General features: G+C 62.6%; 2 protein-coding genes across 2 annotated transcripts in view; one reads left to right on the top strand and one right to left on the bottom strand.

Annotated features, from left to right (window-relative positions):
- The first annotated feature begins 235 nt into the window (after positions 1–235).
- Positions 236–14,364, top strand: DPYSL4 (dihydropyrimidinase like 4). The gene is made up of 14 exons (XM_028119977.1): positions 236–274; positions 3,455–3,543; positions 4,113–4,297; positions 6,262–6,426; positions 6,984–7,045; positions 7,140–7,220; positions 8,604–8,672; positions 9,051–9,171; positions 9,878–10,034; positions 10,374–10,515; positions 11,148–11,318; positions 11,671–11,850; positions 13,172–13,337; positions 14,273–14,364. The coding sequence occupies exons 1-14, from the start codon at positions 236–238 to the stop codon at positions 14,362–14,364; spliced, it is 1,719 nt and encodes a 572-aa protein (XP_027975778.1).
- Positions 14,365–16,912: 2,548 nt separating this feature from the next.
- The window catches only part of STK32C (serine/threonine kinase 32C), a 71,370-nt gene continuing 70,997 nt past the window's right edge, over positions 16,913–17,285 (bottom strand). The window contains exon 12 of the mRNA XM_028120013.1: positions 16,913–17,051. Within this exon, the coding sequence (XP_027975814.1) occupies positions 16,913–17,051 (139 nt within the window). The remainder of the gene's footprint in view (positions 17,052–17,285) is intronic.

Below are 17,285 nucleotides of genomic sequence, written 5' to 3'. Positions count from 1 at the left end.
ACGGCTGGGGCGGGGCTTGAATGCAAAGGAGCGGTGGCGGGCCGGGGGCGGGGCGGGCCCGGGGGCGGGGCTCGGAACGGGAGCCGTGCGGCCTGGCGTGCTCGCACTCGGACGCTCTGCGCCCCCACGTACGCGCCTGGGCTCCGCGCGCCTCCGCCCGGGACCCCCAGCCCAGCTCCGCTTGAGCTAGGCCGCGCGGGCCGAGCGAGGCGACCGCGCCGGCCGGAGGAGCAGGATGTCCTTCCAGGGCAAGAAGAGCATCCCCCGGATCACGGTGAGCCCTGCACCCGGCCCCCCTTCACCCCACGCCCCCTGCCCACCGCCCCGGGTGGACTGTCCCGGCTCCGCTCCTAGCGCTCTGCCCTCCCGGTCTAGCCCCGGTGCGTGCTTCTGTCCCGCCGCTGGCGCTTCCCGCCGGGCTTCTTCCCGCGCCGCCGGCGGCCGGGTTTTCCGCGAGCGCCTCCCCGGACCCTTTTCCCGAGCCGGACGCACAGGTCCCAGGCCATGCCGCCATCCCGGGACCTCCTCTGCGCCTGGGGAGGACGCGGAGCCGGGAGAGGCCTGCTCCGCAGAGCGCAGAAGTGCCTCCCTCCCCGCAGTGGACGGGCGCCGAGGCGGGCGAACTTGGTCTCGGCGCTCTGCCCGGGGGTTGGTGGGCGGACGCGGCCTTTTGTTGGCACCGCCGGCCAGGCCTCGGGGCGCGGATGCTGTTCCCAGCGCGGCGCCGCTGGCTAGCTCCGGACCGCGCGTCCGCCGTGCTAGGAGCTCTTTGTCCGAGACAAAGCGACTCAGCCCAGAGCCCCTGGAGGCCCGAACCCCTCTACTGAGCCCGGGCTCGGAGACCCCAGGGGAGGCGAGCGCTCACTGGTCGCGGCTGAGCGGGCACTCTGGCAGCCCCAGACCTCGGAAGGAGAGACCCCTCCCCCCCAACAACCACATGCACGGGTGCGGGAGGTCAGACTGTCCGTCCCGCGCTGCCGGGAAACAAAGCCGCCCCTTCCAGTAGCCAGGCAGAGGGAGGGAGGGAGGGAGGCGCCCGGGCGCCAGCTGGACGGGGGCAGGGGGCGCCGGCGGGGCTAAGACCGGACTCTGGAGTTGACCTCAGCCGGAGGGTGGTGGGGTTGCCGGGTTCACTCCTGAGAGATGCTCAGGGAAGAAAGACCCCTTCCTTCCCGTTCAGGAGGGGTTCCTGCCTCCAGACTGGCGCAGGGTCCAGACGATGTGGGAAGCCTGCCAAGCGGCCAGCACAGGTTTGGGGGCGGGTGGGACAGACCCAAGGCATCTGGTTTAGGGGAACTTGCAGCCTGGTCTGATGAGCACAGCACTGCATCTCGGCTGCACTTCCCTCTTGGTTCCAAACCCAGGACAGTTTCCAAAGTCTGAGCTCAGGTGCCTGAAAGCGGAGCAGTGTAGAAGTGTAGTGGCCACAGGCCTCTTCCTAACTGGGGGACAGTGGGGGACACGCATATCTTCCTAACTGGGGGACAGTGGGGAACATGCAGACCACAAGTCTCTTCTGCCCAAAGCCTTCCCCTTCCTGGGTTTCCTTGAGTTTATCTGAGAATGAGTCGGTCCACTGGGGGCTGCCTTTGGCCTGTGGCATTTTGTTAGCTGTTGTGTAGACGGTGGGTGGTGGTTTTTCTAGTGACTAGAATCCTGAGAACACGGTCCACACAGTGGACAGGTATCAAGAGCGGAGGATAACGCAGTAAGGCTCCCACGTAGTGGGCTGTGTGTCGCTGCAGCCATCTCGTGCGTTCTTGCTAAGCACACTGCACAGCTTGGCTCCCGTGGCATCAGGCTGATGGTGTGTGAGGAGCCCCGGCCTGGCCTCTGGGTGGACACTTGGAAGCCCCAGGCAAGGGGCCAGACCTCCTTGTGAGGTCCACCTGCCTGGACAGGTCAGAGGGAGTGCTGAGGCTCAAACTGAGTGACAGAAAAACAGCCGCAGAGCTGGGTTCCTGTCCACAGCGTAGCACTCTGCGTCTCTGCTCATTTTCCATGTCTCTGCCCATAATTCTCCCCTGAGGTCAGACCATCACCCCTGACAACCGTGCAATGTTCTATGCATGACTCCACTTTCTGCCCCTCTCCGCTCCTTCTCCACCATTTGGTGAGGTTCCTAGAAGTGATTTATGGCTGCCGAGCCCTAGATCAACCCCCACCTGGTGCCACAGCTCTGTGCTGTGGGGGTGACCCACCAACAGCTGGCCTTGCTTGCTGGCACTTTGGTCACCCATCTGGGATACCTCCAGGCAGCACCACGACCTGTGGTCACCCCAATGTCTTCCTGGCCCTTCACCCCCACAGCCTCTCCATCAGCAGCTCCTGCCTGCCTGACTCCCAGCCTTCCAGGCCCCATCTCTGCTCGGCCCCAGGGTTCTGGCCTGAGGCCCCCCATCTCACTGTGCAGGCTCAGATGGCAGCAGGCTACGGCCCTGGTTCCATTCTCGAACAGCACATTCTACTTTTTACACAGAGCCAGTGTGATCCACCAGACCATGGTCAAACCCCTGCTTCAGGCCCCCCCAGTGGGGCCCACTGACACCCCAAGCCCAGCATGTCCCACCTGCACCAGGCTCTTGGCCCCTCTCCCCTCCCCTCAGAAGGTTCTGGCCCATTTCCTCTCGTGTCCGGTATCAACTCAAGCTTGTTCCTGCCTCAGGGCCTTTGCAGGGGCTGTCCCCTGGCCTGGAACACTGTCCTTGGCCACTTCATGTCCAGCTAGACACTCCAGTAGGCCCTTCTCTGTCCCTGAAGCAGCCCAGCCTCCTCTCCCATCACGCTGTGACATCAGCCTCTTTGTGTTCTTGGTCTGTCACAGTCTGCAATGGCCTTGTGCAATTTCTCATCCTTGTCTGTCTCCCTGCGCTGGGAGGCATTCCCCCCCGGGGTAGGGACCCTGCCTGCTGGGGCACTGCTCAAACCCCACGTTTGGCACCACGATAGGCCGCACCATTCTGGTATGAACCGGAGCCCACCCGCCGTCCAGAAGCTGCCTCTGTGTGGGCTGACGAGGGGGGCCGGCCCTCCAGGCCCCTCCCACCCAGGGTGGGATCCTGGCTGGAAATTTGTCCCCCTCTGATCTCAGCCTGAGCTCTGTGAATTAGGTGATAACTATTTAAATGTGATGCATATCGTTGCTACGCCTTCACCCACATTGGCCCCCGCGGGGTGCTGTGCCTTTGGCGAGGCCACACCGTGGGCCCTACCTGCCCTGCGGGTGTGGGACCTGCTCGGGGCCTGTGGGAGCTGCCATCGAGCCGCGCTCCCGCCAGGCACCTCTGCTCCATCCTTGGGGGGTGGAAGACAGCGCAGGCTTCTGTGTCCACCTCTGTGTATACGCATCGTGACCGGGGGGTTCAGGCATAATCCCAGGGTAAGCAGTTACAGGGACGATGCTGAGGAACTGGGTTTGGGGAAAACTTACCCATCTTCCGTTTGTTTCCAATAGAGCGACCGCCTTTTGATCAAAGGTGGGAAGATCGTCAATGATGACCAGTCCTTCTATGCTGATCTGTATGTGGAAGATGGTTTGATAAAGTGAGTTTCTGCCTCGGATATCTTCACAGAGCACATGTGTACACACTGATCACAGATTATCCACAAGTTTACTTTTGGGTGAATTCCACCTAACTTTCTTTCTTTTTTTTTCCTTTTCCAAAACCCAGCTCAAGCCCAGGCCTTGAGTCATGAGAGATCTCACCAGTTAGTGGCAAGGTCTTGGGAAGCAGGACATTCATTTGTGTTATCACAGCTTTAGGACGATTCGGGGCTCACAGCAGGTGCTCAATAAATACTTACTGACCGCACCTGTTAGCTTCTCTGCTCATGTCTGCTCACGCTCCAGCCACCAGTCAGTAGAACAGCACGTGGAAAGCCAACGTTGGCCTGACAAGAGCAGTCAGGCGGACCCAGGTCCGATCCTCTGTGTGACCGTCTCGAGCCCCTGGCAGGGTGTCGTGCTCTCTCACAGTCTCCAGGGGCCTGGCTGACAAAGTCTTGACCGTGCTGCCCTTTTCCTCCAGCGGCCCAAACAGATGCTTCCCTGCCTCACCGTTTGTGTTCTGATCCAGGCTCTTAATAACCAGTGAAATCTGTGTTGCTTTCAGACAAATTGGAGAAAACCTCATTGTCCCTGGGGGCATCAAAACCATCGATGCGCATGGCCTGCTGGTCCTGCCAGGCGGTGTTGACGTCCACACCAGGCTGCAGATGCCCGTCCTGGGCATGAACCCTGCAGACGACTTCTGCCAGGGGACCAAGGCCGCCCTAGCGGGAGGGACCACCATGATCTGTGAGTGTCTCCCGGTGTGCGGGGCACCCATCCCACGCCTTGCTCTACTGGCCAAGCTTATGTGTTGGGGGAAGAGCCTTACAATGGGGCATTTTTAGGGGTCTGTTTCCCTTTATTACCTTTCAATCTAGGAAATCCTTGCATACTCTTTTGTTTTCCCTATTCGCATTGTGAGTCATCTTGCCTTGGCCAGCTCTGGAATGCTGCTGGGGTTTCCACGGGAGCAAATGGATGTATGCCCAGGAATTTATTATTTCCTGGGAAGCTGGCAGCTGGCCAGGGACTAGGTTTTCAAAACTGAAATGCCTTGTGCACACGGAGGGGGTCGTGTTGTCTGAAACAGATACATTTGCTCCTGAGCCCTGCGCCTCTGAAGCTTGGTTTGCATGAAGTCCCTGCCCGTGTCAAGAAGGAGGCTGTGTTTTTAGGAAAAGAATGGCAGAGATGCTCGCCCTTTGTTTAGTGCTGGCTCTGTGCTGGGCAGCAGCTCGTATGCCATGCGAGCTCGGCAGACAAGCCCCACGTAACAGCTTGCGAGGTGCATTGGCTTGCCTGTGGTGGACTTGATGGTGGTAAGGTCAGAGCCAGGACGAGACCCAGCCCCTCCTCTGGTGGCCTTGAACGCCATCAGCTCTGCAGTGTGAGTACAGGCATCTCTGCTCTGGTTAACCCCTGGCCTCTCACATCTCGTTGAACGCTGGCTACACCGTGTTCTCGCTGTTTGGCTGCAGGTAACTCAGCTAACTTTTAGAAGTCACACTCTGCTAACCTGAGGAGGAGGAGGAGGAAGACCCTCCCTAGAAGGCTGTGAGGGTGGGCTGTGCACACGAGTTGCTCCGCTGTGGCTGGCGCACAGTGCCTTCTGTCCCTGCTGCCACCAGACTCTGGGCTACTTCGCAAGTGGTATTTAGCCATTACTCAACCACCAGGCAAAAAAAAAAAAAAAGCCAACAATGATCCATTTTTTAGTTTGACTAAGGAGAGTGGCCATTTTTGGCCACAGCTCATGTTCGTCACTGGTGGCCAAGTCTGGCCAGGACACCCTCGTGCTTGTCACCTGCTCGTGCCCATGCCGAGGCATCAGACAAGCCGTGAAGTGTCCCCGTGAGGATGGACAGTTGCTGCAGGCGCAAGACTGGCCTCTGTCGAGCCATGTGTCTTCCTCAGCCTGCCAGCCCCAGGCTGGAGCTGCAGAGGGACCGCAGGGTGGGGTGGCACACACTCCTACGGGGCCCTGGGCATGAGATCTGAGCAGTGGGAAGCAGAGGGGCCTCCATGAGGGGTGCACTGGAGGAAGGCACAGCGTGGGCCAGTAACCTTTGGGTGGGTGTGCTTTCTTGTTGGCCACCCCTCCTCTGAGCTCTTTCCCTGCGCCCAGGAGAGGCCGTGAGCAGTGTTTGGACCTCGGACCTGAGGCTGGGTGAGGGGAGTGACAGCACAGCGGACATGCACTCCTGGTCTCCCCAGGGGTGGGGGGCACTGTTGGAGGTGTGTGTAGTCCGTGAGGCGCAAGCAAGGGAGACCAGCCCTGGAAACTAACCCCACCCCGCTGCTCCGCGCAGGCTGGCCAGGTTCAGCACCATGGACGGCGCCAGCACCTGCGCTGCCCCACCCTGCCCTCCTCGAGCCCTCCGGGTGCGCCTCACTCCGGTAGACACCTGTGTGGGAGGTTAAGACACCTTAACTGCCACCGGTGCTCCTTGGGGTGAATGTGTCCATCAGGGACTGGGGGGGGGGGCTCGAATCTGGCCCCTCTCTCTCTGCTCAGAGAAAGGCTGGGGGATGTGGGGCCGATGGGCAGGTTCATGGTGGCACCAGCCCTGCGTAAGGGACCCGTGGCCTCTCCACTGCTCCCCCGATGCACTTTCTGGTCTCTCGGGAACATGAAACCCGTCTCCCCTGGAGGCCAGGGTGGTTCCCAGTGACCAGAGTGGGGGCTCAGCTGACTGCACTGCCCCCCACAGTGGACCATGTGTTCCCTGACACGGGCGTGAGCCTCCTGGCGGCCTATGAGCAGTGGCGGGAGCGTGCAGACGGCGGGGCCTGCTGTGACTACTCCCTGCACGTGGACATCCCTCGTTGGCACGAGAGCATCCGGGAGGAGTTGGAGGCCCTAGTCAAGGACAAAGGTAAGGGCATCTCCTAAGGCTGGCCTGGGGGCCTGGGCTTCCCTAGCTTGAAGGGGAGCTTCCCTGGGGCCCCTGGCCAGGCTGGACTCTGCATCCGTCTAACCCCGGGGTAGGCGGCGTGGTTGGGAGTTGGGGAGAAGTGGGACATACTGAAGGTCTGTTCTACTTCCAGAGGATCCAGATGAGGAGGTCATCCACCTCTGCATCTGAGAGATGCGTCCTGTAATTGTCCTTAGCTGCCCCAGGCCCCTTGTCTCCTGCCCCGGGTGAAGGACAAGGGCTGCACATCTTAGACCTTGAAGGCTGTTTTAGGAGCAGAATGCTTTCAAACCCCCAGTTCTCTATGCTGCCTGTGCTGCAACAAGCCAGTCGATAAACAAGGCTTAATTTCTTTCAGTCAAAAGTCCTGAAGCTGAAACCGCATTAGAGTTTCATAGCGGAGTTGATGCGTTAGTTAGGACCAGGCACCCGTGGGAGGAGGTCCGGGAGCAGTCGAGGCTCCTGGGTATCTGACCGACAACAGCCGAGCATCCGACTCCTCTTTGCCTCTCCTCCAGGTGTGAACTCCTTCCTGGTCTTCATGGCGTACAAGGACAGGTGCCAGTGCACAGACGGCCAGGTGAGGGCAGGTGTTGAGAGGAGGGCACAGCAGGTGCTTCAGGCTGCCGGCAGGATGGATGCAGCCCCACACACCTTGTGTGCTCTCTTCCCAGATGTACGAGATCTTCAGCATCATCCGGGACCTGGGTGCCCTGGCGCAAGTGCATGCAGAGAACGGGGACATCGTGGAGGAGGTGCCAGGCGGGCGGCCTGCAGGCTGGGCGGGTGTCGGTGAGGGGCAGGGGTGGCTCCTAGACACTCAGATGTGAGCACTTCATCCCACAAACCCCAGGGGGTGGGGAATAGTGAATATATTCTGGTGAGTAGGTTGCCCAAAATCAGAGGTCAAGCAAGCAGGGAGTTGGGGGAGCCTTGGGGGCTTTTGGCCATAGCAGATTTTTCCATGATCAGCACACTTAGGAGAAGTTCCCCAGAACCAAAATGTTGCTTTTGGGGGGCTGAGATGGGGCTTCCCAGTGCCTTCTGCCCCTGTGGATTGAGGCCCCCCCAAGCTGGACCTGTGTTCCTTCTGACCACTGAGCACAGGTGCTGGTCGCATGCCTGCCCTTTGGGCCCTGGGCTGTGGGGTAGGCGCCCCCAGGTGCAGGGGCTGCGGGGTACCTGGGAGGTTTGGGGGCTCCTCACAGGGCCACATGCAGCAGCACACCTCCCTGGCATTCCAGACCCACAGATAAGCTTCTTGGCGGGTCGGGCTCAGCCCCATCCCAAGCTCAAAGGTGGTGACACCTGGGGAGGGGCACATGGGGTTCCCAGGTAACTTGTCCACCTGCCCCTCCATGAGGGCATTGAGTGCTGCACGTGCCTCTCTGGTCCAAGGCCAGGCCTGGCGGCATGGTTAGGAGAATGTTGCGGGTCCAGCTCAGTACACGGGTGGGCAGAACGTGCCTGGGAGACACCCCACCAATGCTGGGGAGTCTGGTTATTGGGTCCATGGCATTTTGCTTCTTCCGCGTTCTTCACGGTGAAGCTTGGCGTCCACATCTTTGTTTATGCAAGAGGCCACTGAGGTACAGATCTTCAAGGGCAAGCTTGGGGAAGATGCAGTCTGTCCACCCCAACTGCAGAGCCCCCAGCACACCCCCGGGGGTGTCCTCACTGGCGGAAGCCAGTATGGCAGGCAGGGTGCCCTCACCAAGCCCGGTACCTCATCTGTAATTTAGGGATCTGGGGTCACTCCTCTCCAGACTCACTCTCCTCCTCCATTCTGAGTTCTCTGCAGTTGGTGATTCTGGGGGGCCTGGGGGCCCAGAGCTCAGTTTAAGGGTGCAGGGCTCATGTGAGAGTCAGGGGGCAGGGCTAATCTCCGGGTCAAGGCTAACGCGAGAGATTGGGGATCGGGGCTCACATGAGATGTGGAGGGCAGGGCTCATCTCAGGAGCAGAACTCACGTGAGAGTTTGGGGTAGGGCTCATCTTGGGGGGGCGGAGCTCATGTGAGATGTGGGGGCCAGGGCTCATCTCAGGGGTGGGGTCTCCTGGGCATCACACCCAGACTGGGGCTCTGCAGGGCTCTGGCTGCACCTGGGCTGGAGTGTGTTGTCCTGTTGGTTTATTTAGGAGCAGAAGCGGTTGCTGGACCTCGGCATCACTGGCCCTGAGGGCCACGTGCTCAGCCGCCCCGAGGAGGTAGGAGTTTGCCTGCTGAGAGCCACCCCAGCCCGGACTGCATCCCAGACTGCCTCTGCACAGGGGCAGACCCTGACCCCATGGCGGGGCAGGGCTGTGATGCGCTTGTTCCCCTCTGGGAGGGGTGAATCAACGGGCCCTCCCCCTACTGGGCTCATGTCCCCCCGTGACCACTGGTGGCCCAAGGCCGTTACCAAAGACCAAGAAGGCGGTGAGGACGGGCTCTGGGTACTACTTGGGTCAACCCAGATCCTGGGCACTGAGCCACAGGTGGGGTCCTCAGTCATGCATGGTGCCCTCTCTGGGCCCAGGATCCGTGGGTGATGGTCAGGAGGAGGCCCCAGGGCCCTGGCCCGGTCTGAGCACCCCCGTCCCCAGGTGGAGGCCGAGGCTGTGTACCGCGCTGTCACTGTCGCCAAGCAGGCCAACTGCCCCCTGTACGTCACCAAAGTGATGAGCAAGGGTGCCGCCGACGTGGTTGCCCAAGCCAAGCGCAGGGGTGAGTACCAGACCCTGGCCCCCACACACTTGTAGGGGGAGCTCTCTGGGGGTCAGGGGTCACGTCTCAGGGCCGGGCGCTCAGCTGGCTACCCTGAGGCTCAGAGCAGACAGACCCGAGAAGCAGGGGCTGCCCTGCCTGGCCTGGTGCGGGGGGGGTCTCGGGGCTGTAGCCCGTCGTTGGGGGCAGTCCCTCTACAGGTGGGGCCCCGTCTCCTGTTGGAGAGACGCCTGTTGGCCCCGTTTGCCCGGAAGCGACAGAACTGGGCACACGTGTGCTGTGTCTGTGTGCAGTGGCGTGTGTGTGGGTGACGCGGAGCCCCTGATTCTGTGTGTGATGGAACGTGGCACCCCTCGGAGCCCCACTTCACTGTTCGCTGGGTCAGGGTCTGCCCATAGAGCACCTCGCATCTGGAGGAGACAGGGGTACAGAGAAGAACTGGGGTCCGCAGGGACAGGCAGGGGCAGGCCCAGCTGATCATGTCTTGCTGCAGCCGTCACCTGGCTGCTTCCCCAGCAGGCCTGATCCCCCAGCAGGCGGTGTGGGGGAGTGGGTTTGGAGAGGACCCCGCGGGAGAAGCCATCCATGTCGGGAAACTGAGGGACAGTTGGGGGGTATCACCAGCATAGCGCCAGGCTCCCCACCCCACCCGGGTCCTGGGGGGCATGCAGGCCGGCTGCGGTGCCTCTCACGGGTCTCACTGCAGGGGTGGTCGTGTTCGGGGAACCCATCACTGCCAGTCTGGGGACCAATGGCTCGCACTATTGGAGCAAGAACTGGGCAAAGGCCGCGGCCTTCGTCACATCGCCCCCCATCAACCCGGACCCCAGCACTGCAGACCACCTCACCTCCCTGTTGTCCAGGTAGGGAGGGGCCTGCTCCAGGGTGGCCCCGGTGCGGCCCGCCAGCTCCACACACACCCCCCGCGCACCTCCCCTCCCGCCCCCTGTGGCTTCAATCCGCTGACAGCTCTGGCTTCTGCACAAACACTGGGCCAGGACCTCCTGGGCCGAGGCCCCACACTGGTCTGCCCTGGCCCTCCTGTGCCCTACACAGGGGCAGCAGCTCTGCCCAGCCCTCCCGGGCACCCTCCAGCACCTGTGGGCTGTGCTGGCCAGGGAGGGGGACAGAGCCGACAGCAGCCTTTGCTGGCTCAGGAAAATCAGGCCACCTTGGGCTCCCCTGACCCCGACTTTTCCCAGTGGGGACCTCCAGGTGACCGGCAGCGCCCACTGCACCTTCACCACTGCCCAGAAGGCCGTCGGCAAAGACAACTTCACACTCATCCCCGAGGGCACGAACGGCATTGAGGAGCGCATGTCTGTGGTCTGGGAGAAGTGTGTGGTGAGTAGAGTGGGGGCCGCAGGCTTGTCAGAAAGGGAGGCCACTGACCACTAAGCACTCCATGTGCAGGGAGTGTGGGCTCCCCGGGGTGTTGCCGCCCCCAGCCCTGCCATCCAGGACTCCCCGGACAAGCGGTTCTTGTCCCCCTGGAGGAGACCCCCAGCGCTGTGAGGCAGCCAGGCCCTCCCCCAGATTCATGTCACCCGCAGAAAGCATCTGGGAGAGTGGGGTCCCTGTCTCCTATGGAATTACACTCTGCGCTGCTAGTCTCCCCAAAATGCCTGAGATTTCCTCAGACTGCCTGCACCCCCAAACTCCAACACTGACCCCAGGCCTCTTTCACCACCCTGCTTCCCCAGGCCACCTGGCCACCTGGTGGGGAGGGGCTGTCTGGTCCTTCAGGGGACACAGACATCGTCGAAACCTCACATTGACTGACTCACACAGTGAGCACTGTGTTCGTGTGCAGCCTGAGAGGGACCTGTGAGTTCGCAGGCAGTGGCACCCTGGGCGCACAATCCTGACGCCGCTCACTGCCTAGGGGATGGGGGCCCCTGTCCACACACAAGCCTGGAGCCTAGACCCCCCCACCCCCCCAACCCCCGCCCCAACTTGGCTGTCTTGCTTCCCAGGCCTCAGGGAAGATGGATGAGAACGAGTATGTGGCTGTGACCAGTACAAACGCAGCCAAAATCTTCAATGTGTACCCAAGGAAGGGGCGAGTGGCTGTGGGCTCCGATGCTGACCTGGTTATTTGGAACCCCAAGGCCACAAAAATTGTTTCTGCCAAGAGCCACAACCTGGTAAGAGAAGCCTGGTCCCTAGGTCAGGGTCCGGGTCAGGGTCTGGGTCCGGGTCAGTGTCAGGGTCTGGGTACAGGTCAGGGTCCGGGTGCAGGTCCGGGACCAGGGTCTGGGTCCAGGTCCAGGTCAGGGTCCAGGTCAGGGCCAGGCCAGGCAGCCCTCAGGATGAGCACCCTGCACCTGCCCCTCCTCCCCAGTTCCTTCTGAACTCCGGCCCTGCCGAGGTGACCGGTTCTTGTCAGAGGTCCTAAAGCGGGCGTACCGGCCTCCGAGGATGCTGGTCGGCCCGCAGTGCGCTGAGGGGTACCGGGACCACAGTGCTGGGTGCCAGACCCTCCCCCTGTCTCCGCAGAATGTGGAGTACAACATTTTTGAAGGCCTTGAGTGCCGAGGAGCCCCCACGGTGGTCATAAGTCAGGGCAGGGTTGTGCTGGAGGACGGGAACCTGTTCGTCACCCCCGGGGCTGGCCGCTTCATCCCCCGGAAGACGTTCCCCGACTTCGTCTATAAGCGGATAAAGGCGCGCAACCGGGTAAGGCCTGAGCTCGACACGGGAGGCGTGGAGTGCTGCGAGTCTGCGGGGCTCATCGAGGTCGGCCCTGCCTGCTGGGCGTTGGGGGCAGCAGGGCCCGCGCGGCGGGTGGGCTCTTAGTGGTGGCTTTGTTACAAACATCAGTAGGGGCCACCGCCCCAGGAGAACTACAGACTGCAGTAGAGGCAGCCCGGGCTCCTCGTGTGCATCCCCATGCACGGACGTGCACGTGAATAAATACGCAGGGACACGCAGTTTCCGCAACAGCTTTCATGAGCTTAGAAGCTGTGAGTACTTTTCCCTCTGCTGAGCTACCCACTGCATCTGTCGGGTGCCCCAGGCGTCTGTCTGCCTAGCCCCCCCAAGGCACGTATTAGTGGCTCATGCACACACACATGCACGGCACGTGTTGGGGACTCACGCACGCACACATACACACGCACGGTACACACAGGTCTGCTTTACCCAGTTTTGTAGAAGGATGTTGTCTGAATCTGGAGCAAGGAGGGTCAGGTCAGGGGTCTAACTCGCAAAGACATGGGGGTCTCAGGTTGTGAGGGCCTCGCAGCTGCTCCCCCCGGAGGGACCTTGAGAAGGCGGCCCCACCGGCCGAGCTGTAGAGTCCAGGCCAGAGGGCCAGGCATCCCAGCCCTCCAGCTCGGTGGGGTGGGGGGCCTGGGGCACCACATACCACCGAAGAATGGAGAGGTGGAAGGCTCCCAGGCCCTCACCCAGGGTGATTGGGGGAGTGTGGACTCAGACCCAAATCCTTGGGACTGAAGCCCCACACTTGCTGCTCGGTGGTGCGAGCCGCCACCCCGTGGTGACCCCCCAAGGGCTGGCCACCGTCATGAGTCTAGACACGAATCCCAAGGGAGGTGCCCACAGGAAACACAAGCATACAGGGCGGTTTTGCTTCGGTCCATGGCCCCTTTGTCTATTGTGGTGGCTGCTGGGAAAGGTCTCTGGCCTTGGGGCCATTTTCAGGGAGACCCAGGGCCTCCTCGGGGCTGGAGTGGGGGCTCTTCTGGGGCTACAGAACCATGGGTCCTGAGGAGGCAGGGGCTGTCGGGGCTGGTTTTCCATTCCCGGAAGAGGCCACCTGCTCAGGGCTGCCCGTCTGAGTGGTGTCCTCCAGCCTAGGGCACTGCCACCCAGCCTCGGGGGCAGGAGCTGTGTGTACGTGTGTGAGCATGGAGACGTGTGCATGCAAGTGTGCGGTGGACGCAGGGAGTACTGGGTTCTGGAGCCCGACCGAGGGGGGGCCCATGGAGTGGAGCAGGCTCAGCCCCCCTCACGCCCAGGCCCCTCGGCCCTGCAGCTGGCGGAGATCCACGGCGTGCCCCGAGGCCTCTACGATGGGCCCGTGCATGAGGTGATGGTGCCTGCCAAGCCGGGGGGCAGTGCCCAGGCCCGTGCGTCCTGCCCAGGGAAGATCTCGGTCCCACCCGTGCGCAACCTGCACCGGTCGGGGTTCAGCCTGTCTGGTGAGTGGAGCAGGGCCAGGGGGGTGGGGCTCTGCTGGGGCATCCTCAGGGGCAGGAGGACCCCTGGGGTCACAGGTACCAGGGCTCAGCTTTTTGGTGGGCGAGCTCAGCAAGGCTTCAGACTCCATCCACAACCACCCGCAGACTGGGCAAGGTGGGGACTGGGGGCAGAACATGCTTCCGCCTGCCCTCCTGGGGCCCAGGCCCGGGGTGTGGACCCATGGGGAAATCCCGTCCTGCCCTGGCGTCTGCCCCAGAGTGGCCGCAGTGATCCCCCACCTTGCACCAGCCATGCTGAGGAGAGGGCTGTCACTCTGAGCCCAGGGGTGAGCATGGGATGCCTCTGTGGGACCCGAGTGCCACGTGGGGTCCAGCCCCTCCAGCCTCAGAGTTGCATGTGAGGCACATAAGGAAGGGGTTGGTGAGCCCATGGGGACATATGAGGATGCTTTGGAGGGCTCAGGTGGCCCGGTGTGCTGGCCACTGCTTGGGCCTGTGGTCAAGGTCCTGGCACGCTGTGTGGCGGGTTCCTGCAGAGGCCCTGGGCCCCAGGTCCTCCCTGCAAACCAGAGCCAGACCCTCCCTCTTCCTGCCCCTGATGTCCTGGCCTGACCGCCCTCTTGGGTGACAGTCCCTGCTCACCTCCTGGACACACAGGGCCTGGGCAGGTCCCCCTAGAAAGCCAGGGATGTCTTAAAAGCTAGGGGCAGCCTTCTCCGGCCACGGGGCTGAGACCCACAGGCGGGATGAGCAGGCCTGGCCCCCGCCGCACTTCCTGGGCACCCCGGCCTCAACGTGGGAGCATCAGCTGGGTCGCCTCCTCCCTGCGCCGGGCTGTCCACGGCGTGGGTGCTTGGGGATGCAGTGGCCCCCGCCGTGGTCACAGCTGCAGCCAGTGCACCCGCGCCCCGCCCTCACACCCGCCTTCTCCGCAGGGTCTCAGGCTGACGACCACGTTGCCCGACGCACGGCTCAGAAGATCATGGCCCCCCCCGGCGGACGTTCCAACATCACGTCGCTGTCCTAGACAACCCCTTGGGGCCCAGCGGGTTGGTGCTCTCCCACAGGGCAGCGGCTGGTGGCGGCCGCTCACCTCACTTAGCTCTCCCTTTGCTGAACTTACCTGAAAGGTGCTTAGCCTCACCTTCCCCCCCAGAAACTCCCCTTTTGGGGTCCCAGGTCTTGTGGGAGGAGCCCGTGCAAGGAGAGGGGGGTTTCACTGCCAGGTTGAGGAGGCTGGAGGTGGTGGTCCTGAAGGACGGCCAGGTGCCGCACGAAGGCAGGGCTGCCGCCCGGGGCCTCATACATGCACGGGCAGTGGGCCAGGCTGCAGGTTCTGGGCCTTTGCTCCCTTCTCCCTGTTGTGGATCACCGCCCCGCAAAGCCCCGGGCCTCCCACCGGCTCCTCTCCCTGTCTACGTGGTGTGGGGGGAGCACCCACGAGGCTTCAGGGACCCATCGGGAACTTGGCGAAGGGTGGCCTTGTTTGTACACGTTGCCAAGGACCAAACTTGGCCCACATAGTTGCCTGTCTCCAGGGGAGTCTTAGGATCCTTTAGCTGAGATGCTGTCCTTTTACTAAGTGTGCATTGCAGTAGTTGGTTAGAGCAGCGGTTTTGTGCGTTGGGACAACTATAGCCGGCAACCTGCATGCCCCCCCCGCAGCCCCAATGGCGGCCTACGCCCCAGGCCCCCAGGGAATCGGGTCAATTAAAGGCGTCCGGGTGAGAAGCTTCTGGTGTGTGGCCCTGACTTCATCTTCCCACCAGCGGCTTATGCGCAGGACCCTCGGGGACATTCCTGCTGGCTGCACAGCTGGCCACCCCTGGGGACAGCTCTGCTCCGCCTCTGGGCAGGGAAGGGGCAGGGCTGGTGCTTCATCTCAAGGAAGGGGGCCTGGGAACCGTGCCCGAATCCAGGCCTGCTGGCCAGATGCAGCCAGACAGAGGGATGCTGGCATGACCCACGGCCAGGCGCTCCGAGGGAGAGGGTAGGGCTGGAGGACCTGCACCCACATTCCGACCAGATGGGCCAGGAGTGTGGCCCTGGCCTGAGGCCTGTGCCCGCCCCCCACCCCCCCACCAGGGTTCTGACCCAGGAGGAGGAGCTGCTGGGCTGGGCTGGCCTCTCCTGCTTCATAGGATGTTCCCAGAGGGTGTCTTCGTCCTGGGAGCAGGGTGTGCATGGTCACTGGGCAGAAGAGCTGGACAGGTCAGGGATGGTCCCCCACACCTCGCACTGCCAGGCACTCCAGCACCTGTGCCGACGTCCATTCCCAGTGGTGACCAGCTGTGACCTCTGGGGGGACATGAACAGCTCCACCCTTGAATCCAGGCTTCTGGTGAAGCTGCCATGGTCCAGGGCAGCCCCTGGAGAAGGTCCAACCTGGTGGTCCCCATGTTCCTGCTGGCCCAGATCTGTTGGGTCAGTGTGACATCACAGCCAGGTTTCTGGGGCTCCGCTGGGGCCCGTGTCCAGGTCCTGGTGAGACAGATGATCACGGAGCCAGGCCACACCCACATCCTTGCCGCCAATGCAGGAAACAGGCTTGAACTCAAGACCTGAGCTGACATCAAGAGTTGGACGCTTAACCAATTGAGCCACCTAGGCGCCCAAGATTTACATATTTTTGCAAAACCCTAAATCTCTTTCCCTGCTCCAATCTCCAACATCACCAGATCTCCACCTAGAACCTCCTCTGGGGGTTGGTTCCCCCCTGCCACCCCGCAGGGCATCATGCAGCCGCACACCTCTGGACCCTGGTTTCCCACTGGTGACCGGAGCCCTGAGTCCCCACATGAGCACTTGGGGTTGCGTTACTCACTGCCTGGCCCTCAGCAAGTGGGGCAGGGAGCCTGCCTCCTCCGCCCGGTCCAGCCAGCTTCTCACAGGACCTGCGGTGCTGGTTCTGGTTCTGCGGCAGGCCCGGCCTCCGCCCCACCCCCTCCAGGGCACCCCCACCGCAGCCATGGGACTGTGGGAGCTGCCCGGCCCACGGACAGGCCTCTGCACCCCACAGCTGCGGGCACGCAACACACACAACACGGACACCCAGCAGCTCTTACGTCGTGATGCTCAGAGGTGAGAAATCTACAGAAACACGGCAGAAGTATCTCTATAAAAACACTCTTCACCTCCCCCGCCCTGGACACACAAGCCTGAGTGGCCGCGGGGAGGCCGCATACGGTGTCCGCCTGCCCACAGCAGGGCTGGCGCCCATATGTACAGCTGGGGGTGCCGGGACCTCTGTGGCTGCCGGGAGCGGGTCAGGGGGCCACCAGGAGAGGCCCCGGGCCTCCTGCCACAATTGCCGGGAACGGAGCCGCTAGGGAGGGGGGCACCCAGCCTCCTTGCCCAGCCCTCGGCCACACTGACAGCCTCCTGTTGCCCTATGCCGCCGAGAGCCAGTGGGCAGGCAGCCCGTCCCAGGGAAATCAGGGCCAGGGTGCAGCGGGGCCACCGGCCGGGTCTGTGCTGGGAGGAACTGGGCTGCTTGGCTGGGAACGTCCACGCGGGGCCTCTCCCTGCCGCCTGTCCTGTCCGGCTGGCAGACCGAGTCTCCAAAGCAACTGGCGTTAACTCTCGGTGAGGCGGGAGGGGCAGATGGAGCCGCACGTGGGCAGCGCGGGGCGCGCCCCCTCCCGGTCCTCCACAGCATCCCCGGCCTCGGGGGCGGGCAGGGGCTCGCTCACGGGGTCCTGGCTCTTCTTCAGCCTGGTGGGGAAACACAAGGAGGGGCTCTCTGCAGCCTCACCAGCAGCCCCAGGACGCTTCTGGCTGGTCCCCAACTTGTCTGAGGGCTCGCGGAATAGGTGCCCCGGGAACACGGCTGGACCTCGTGCCCCTGCAGGCACCATGGGGAGCTGAGAGAAATGCCCAGCCCAGCAGCGCCCTGTATGACCATTGAGGCCTCAGGGCTCGAGCAGTGGGGCTGGTGAGCCAGAAGCT

The sequence above is a fragment of the Eumetopias jubatus genome, unplaced genomic scaffold (assembly GCF_037043125.1).
Source record: "Eumetopias jubatus isolate StellerSeaLion01/CBP00866 unplaced genomic scaffold, mEumJub1_p1.0 scaffold_17, whole genome shotgun sequence".
NCBI lineage: Eukaryota > Metazoa > Chordata > Mammalia > Carnivora > Otariidae > Eumetopias > Eumetopias jubatus.
The sequence above is the reverse complement of the archived record's forward strand: the minus strand, read 5'-3'. Positions and strand labels throughout refer to the sequence as shown.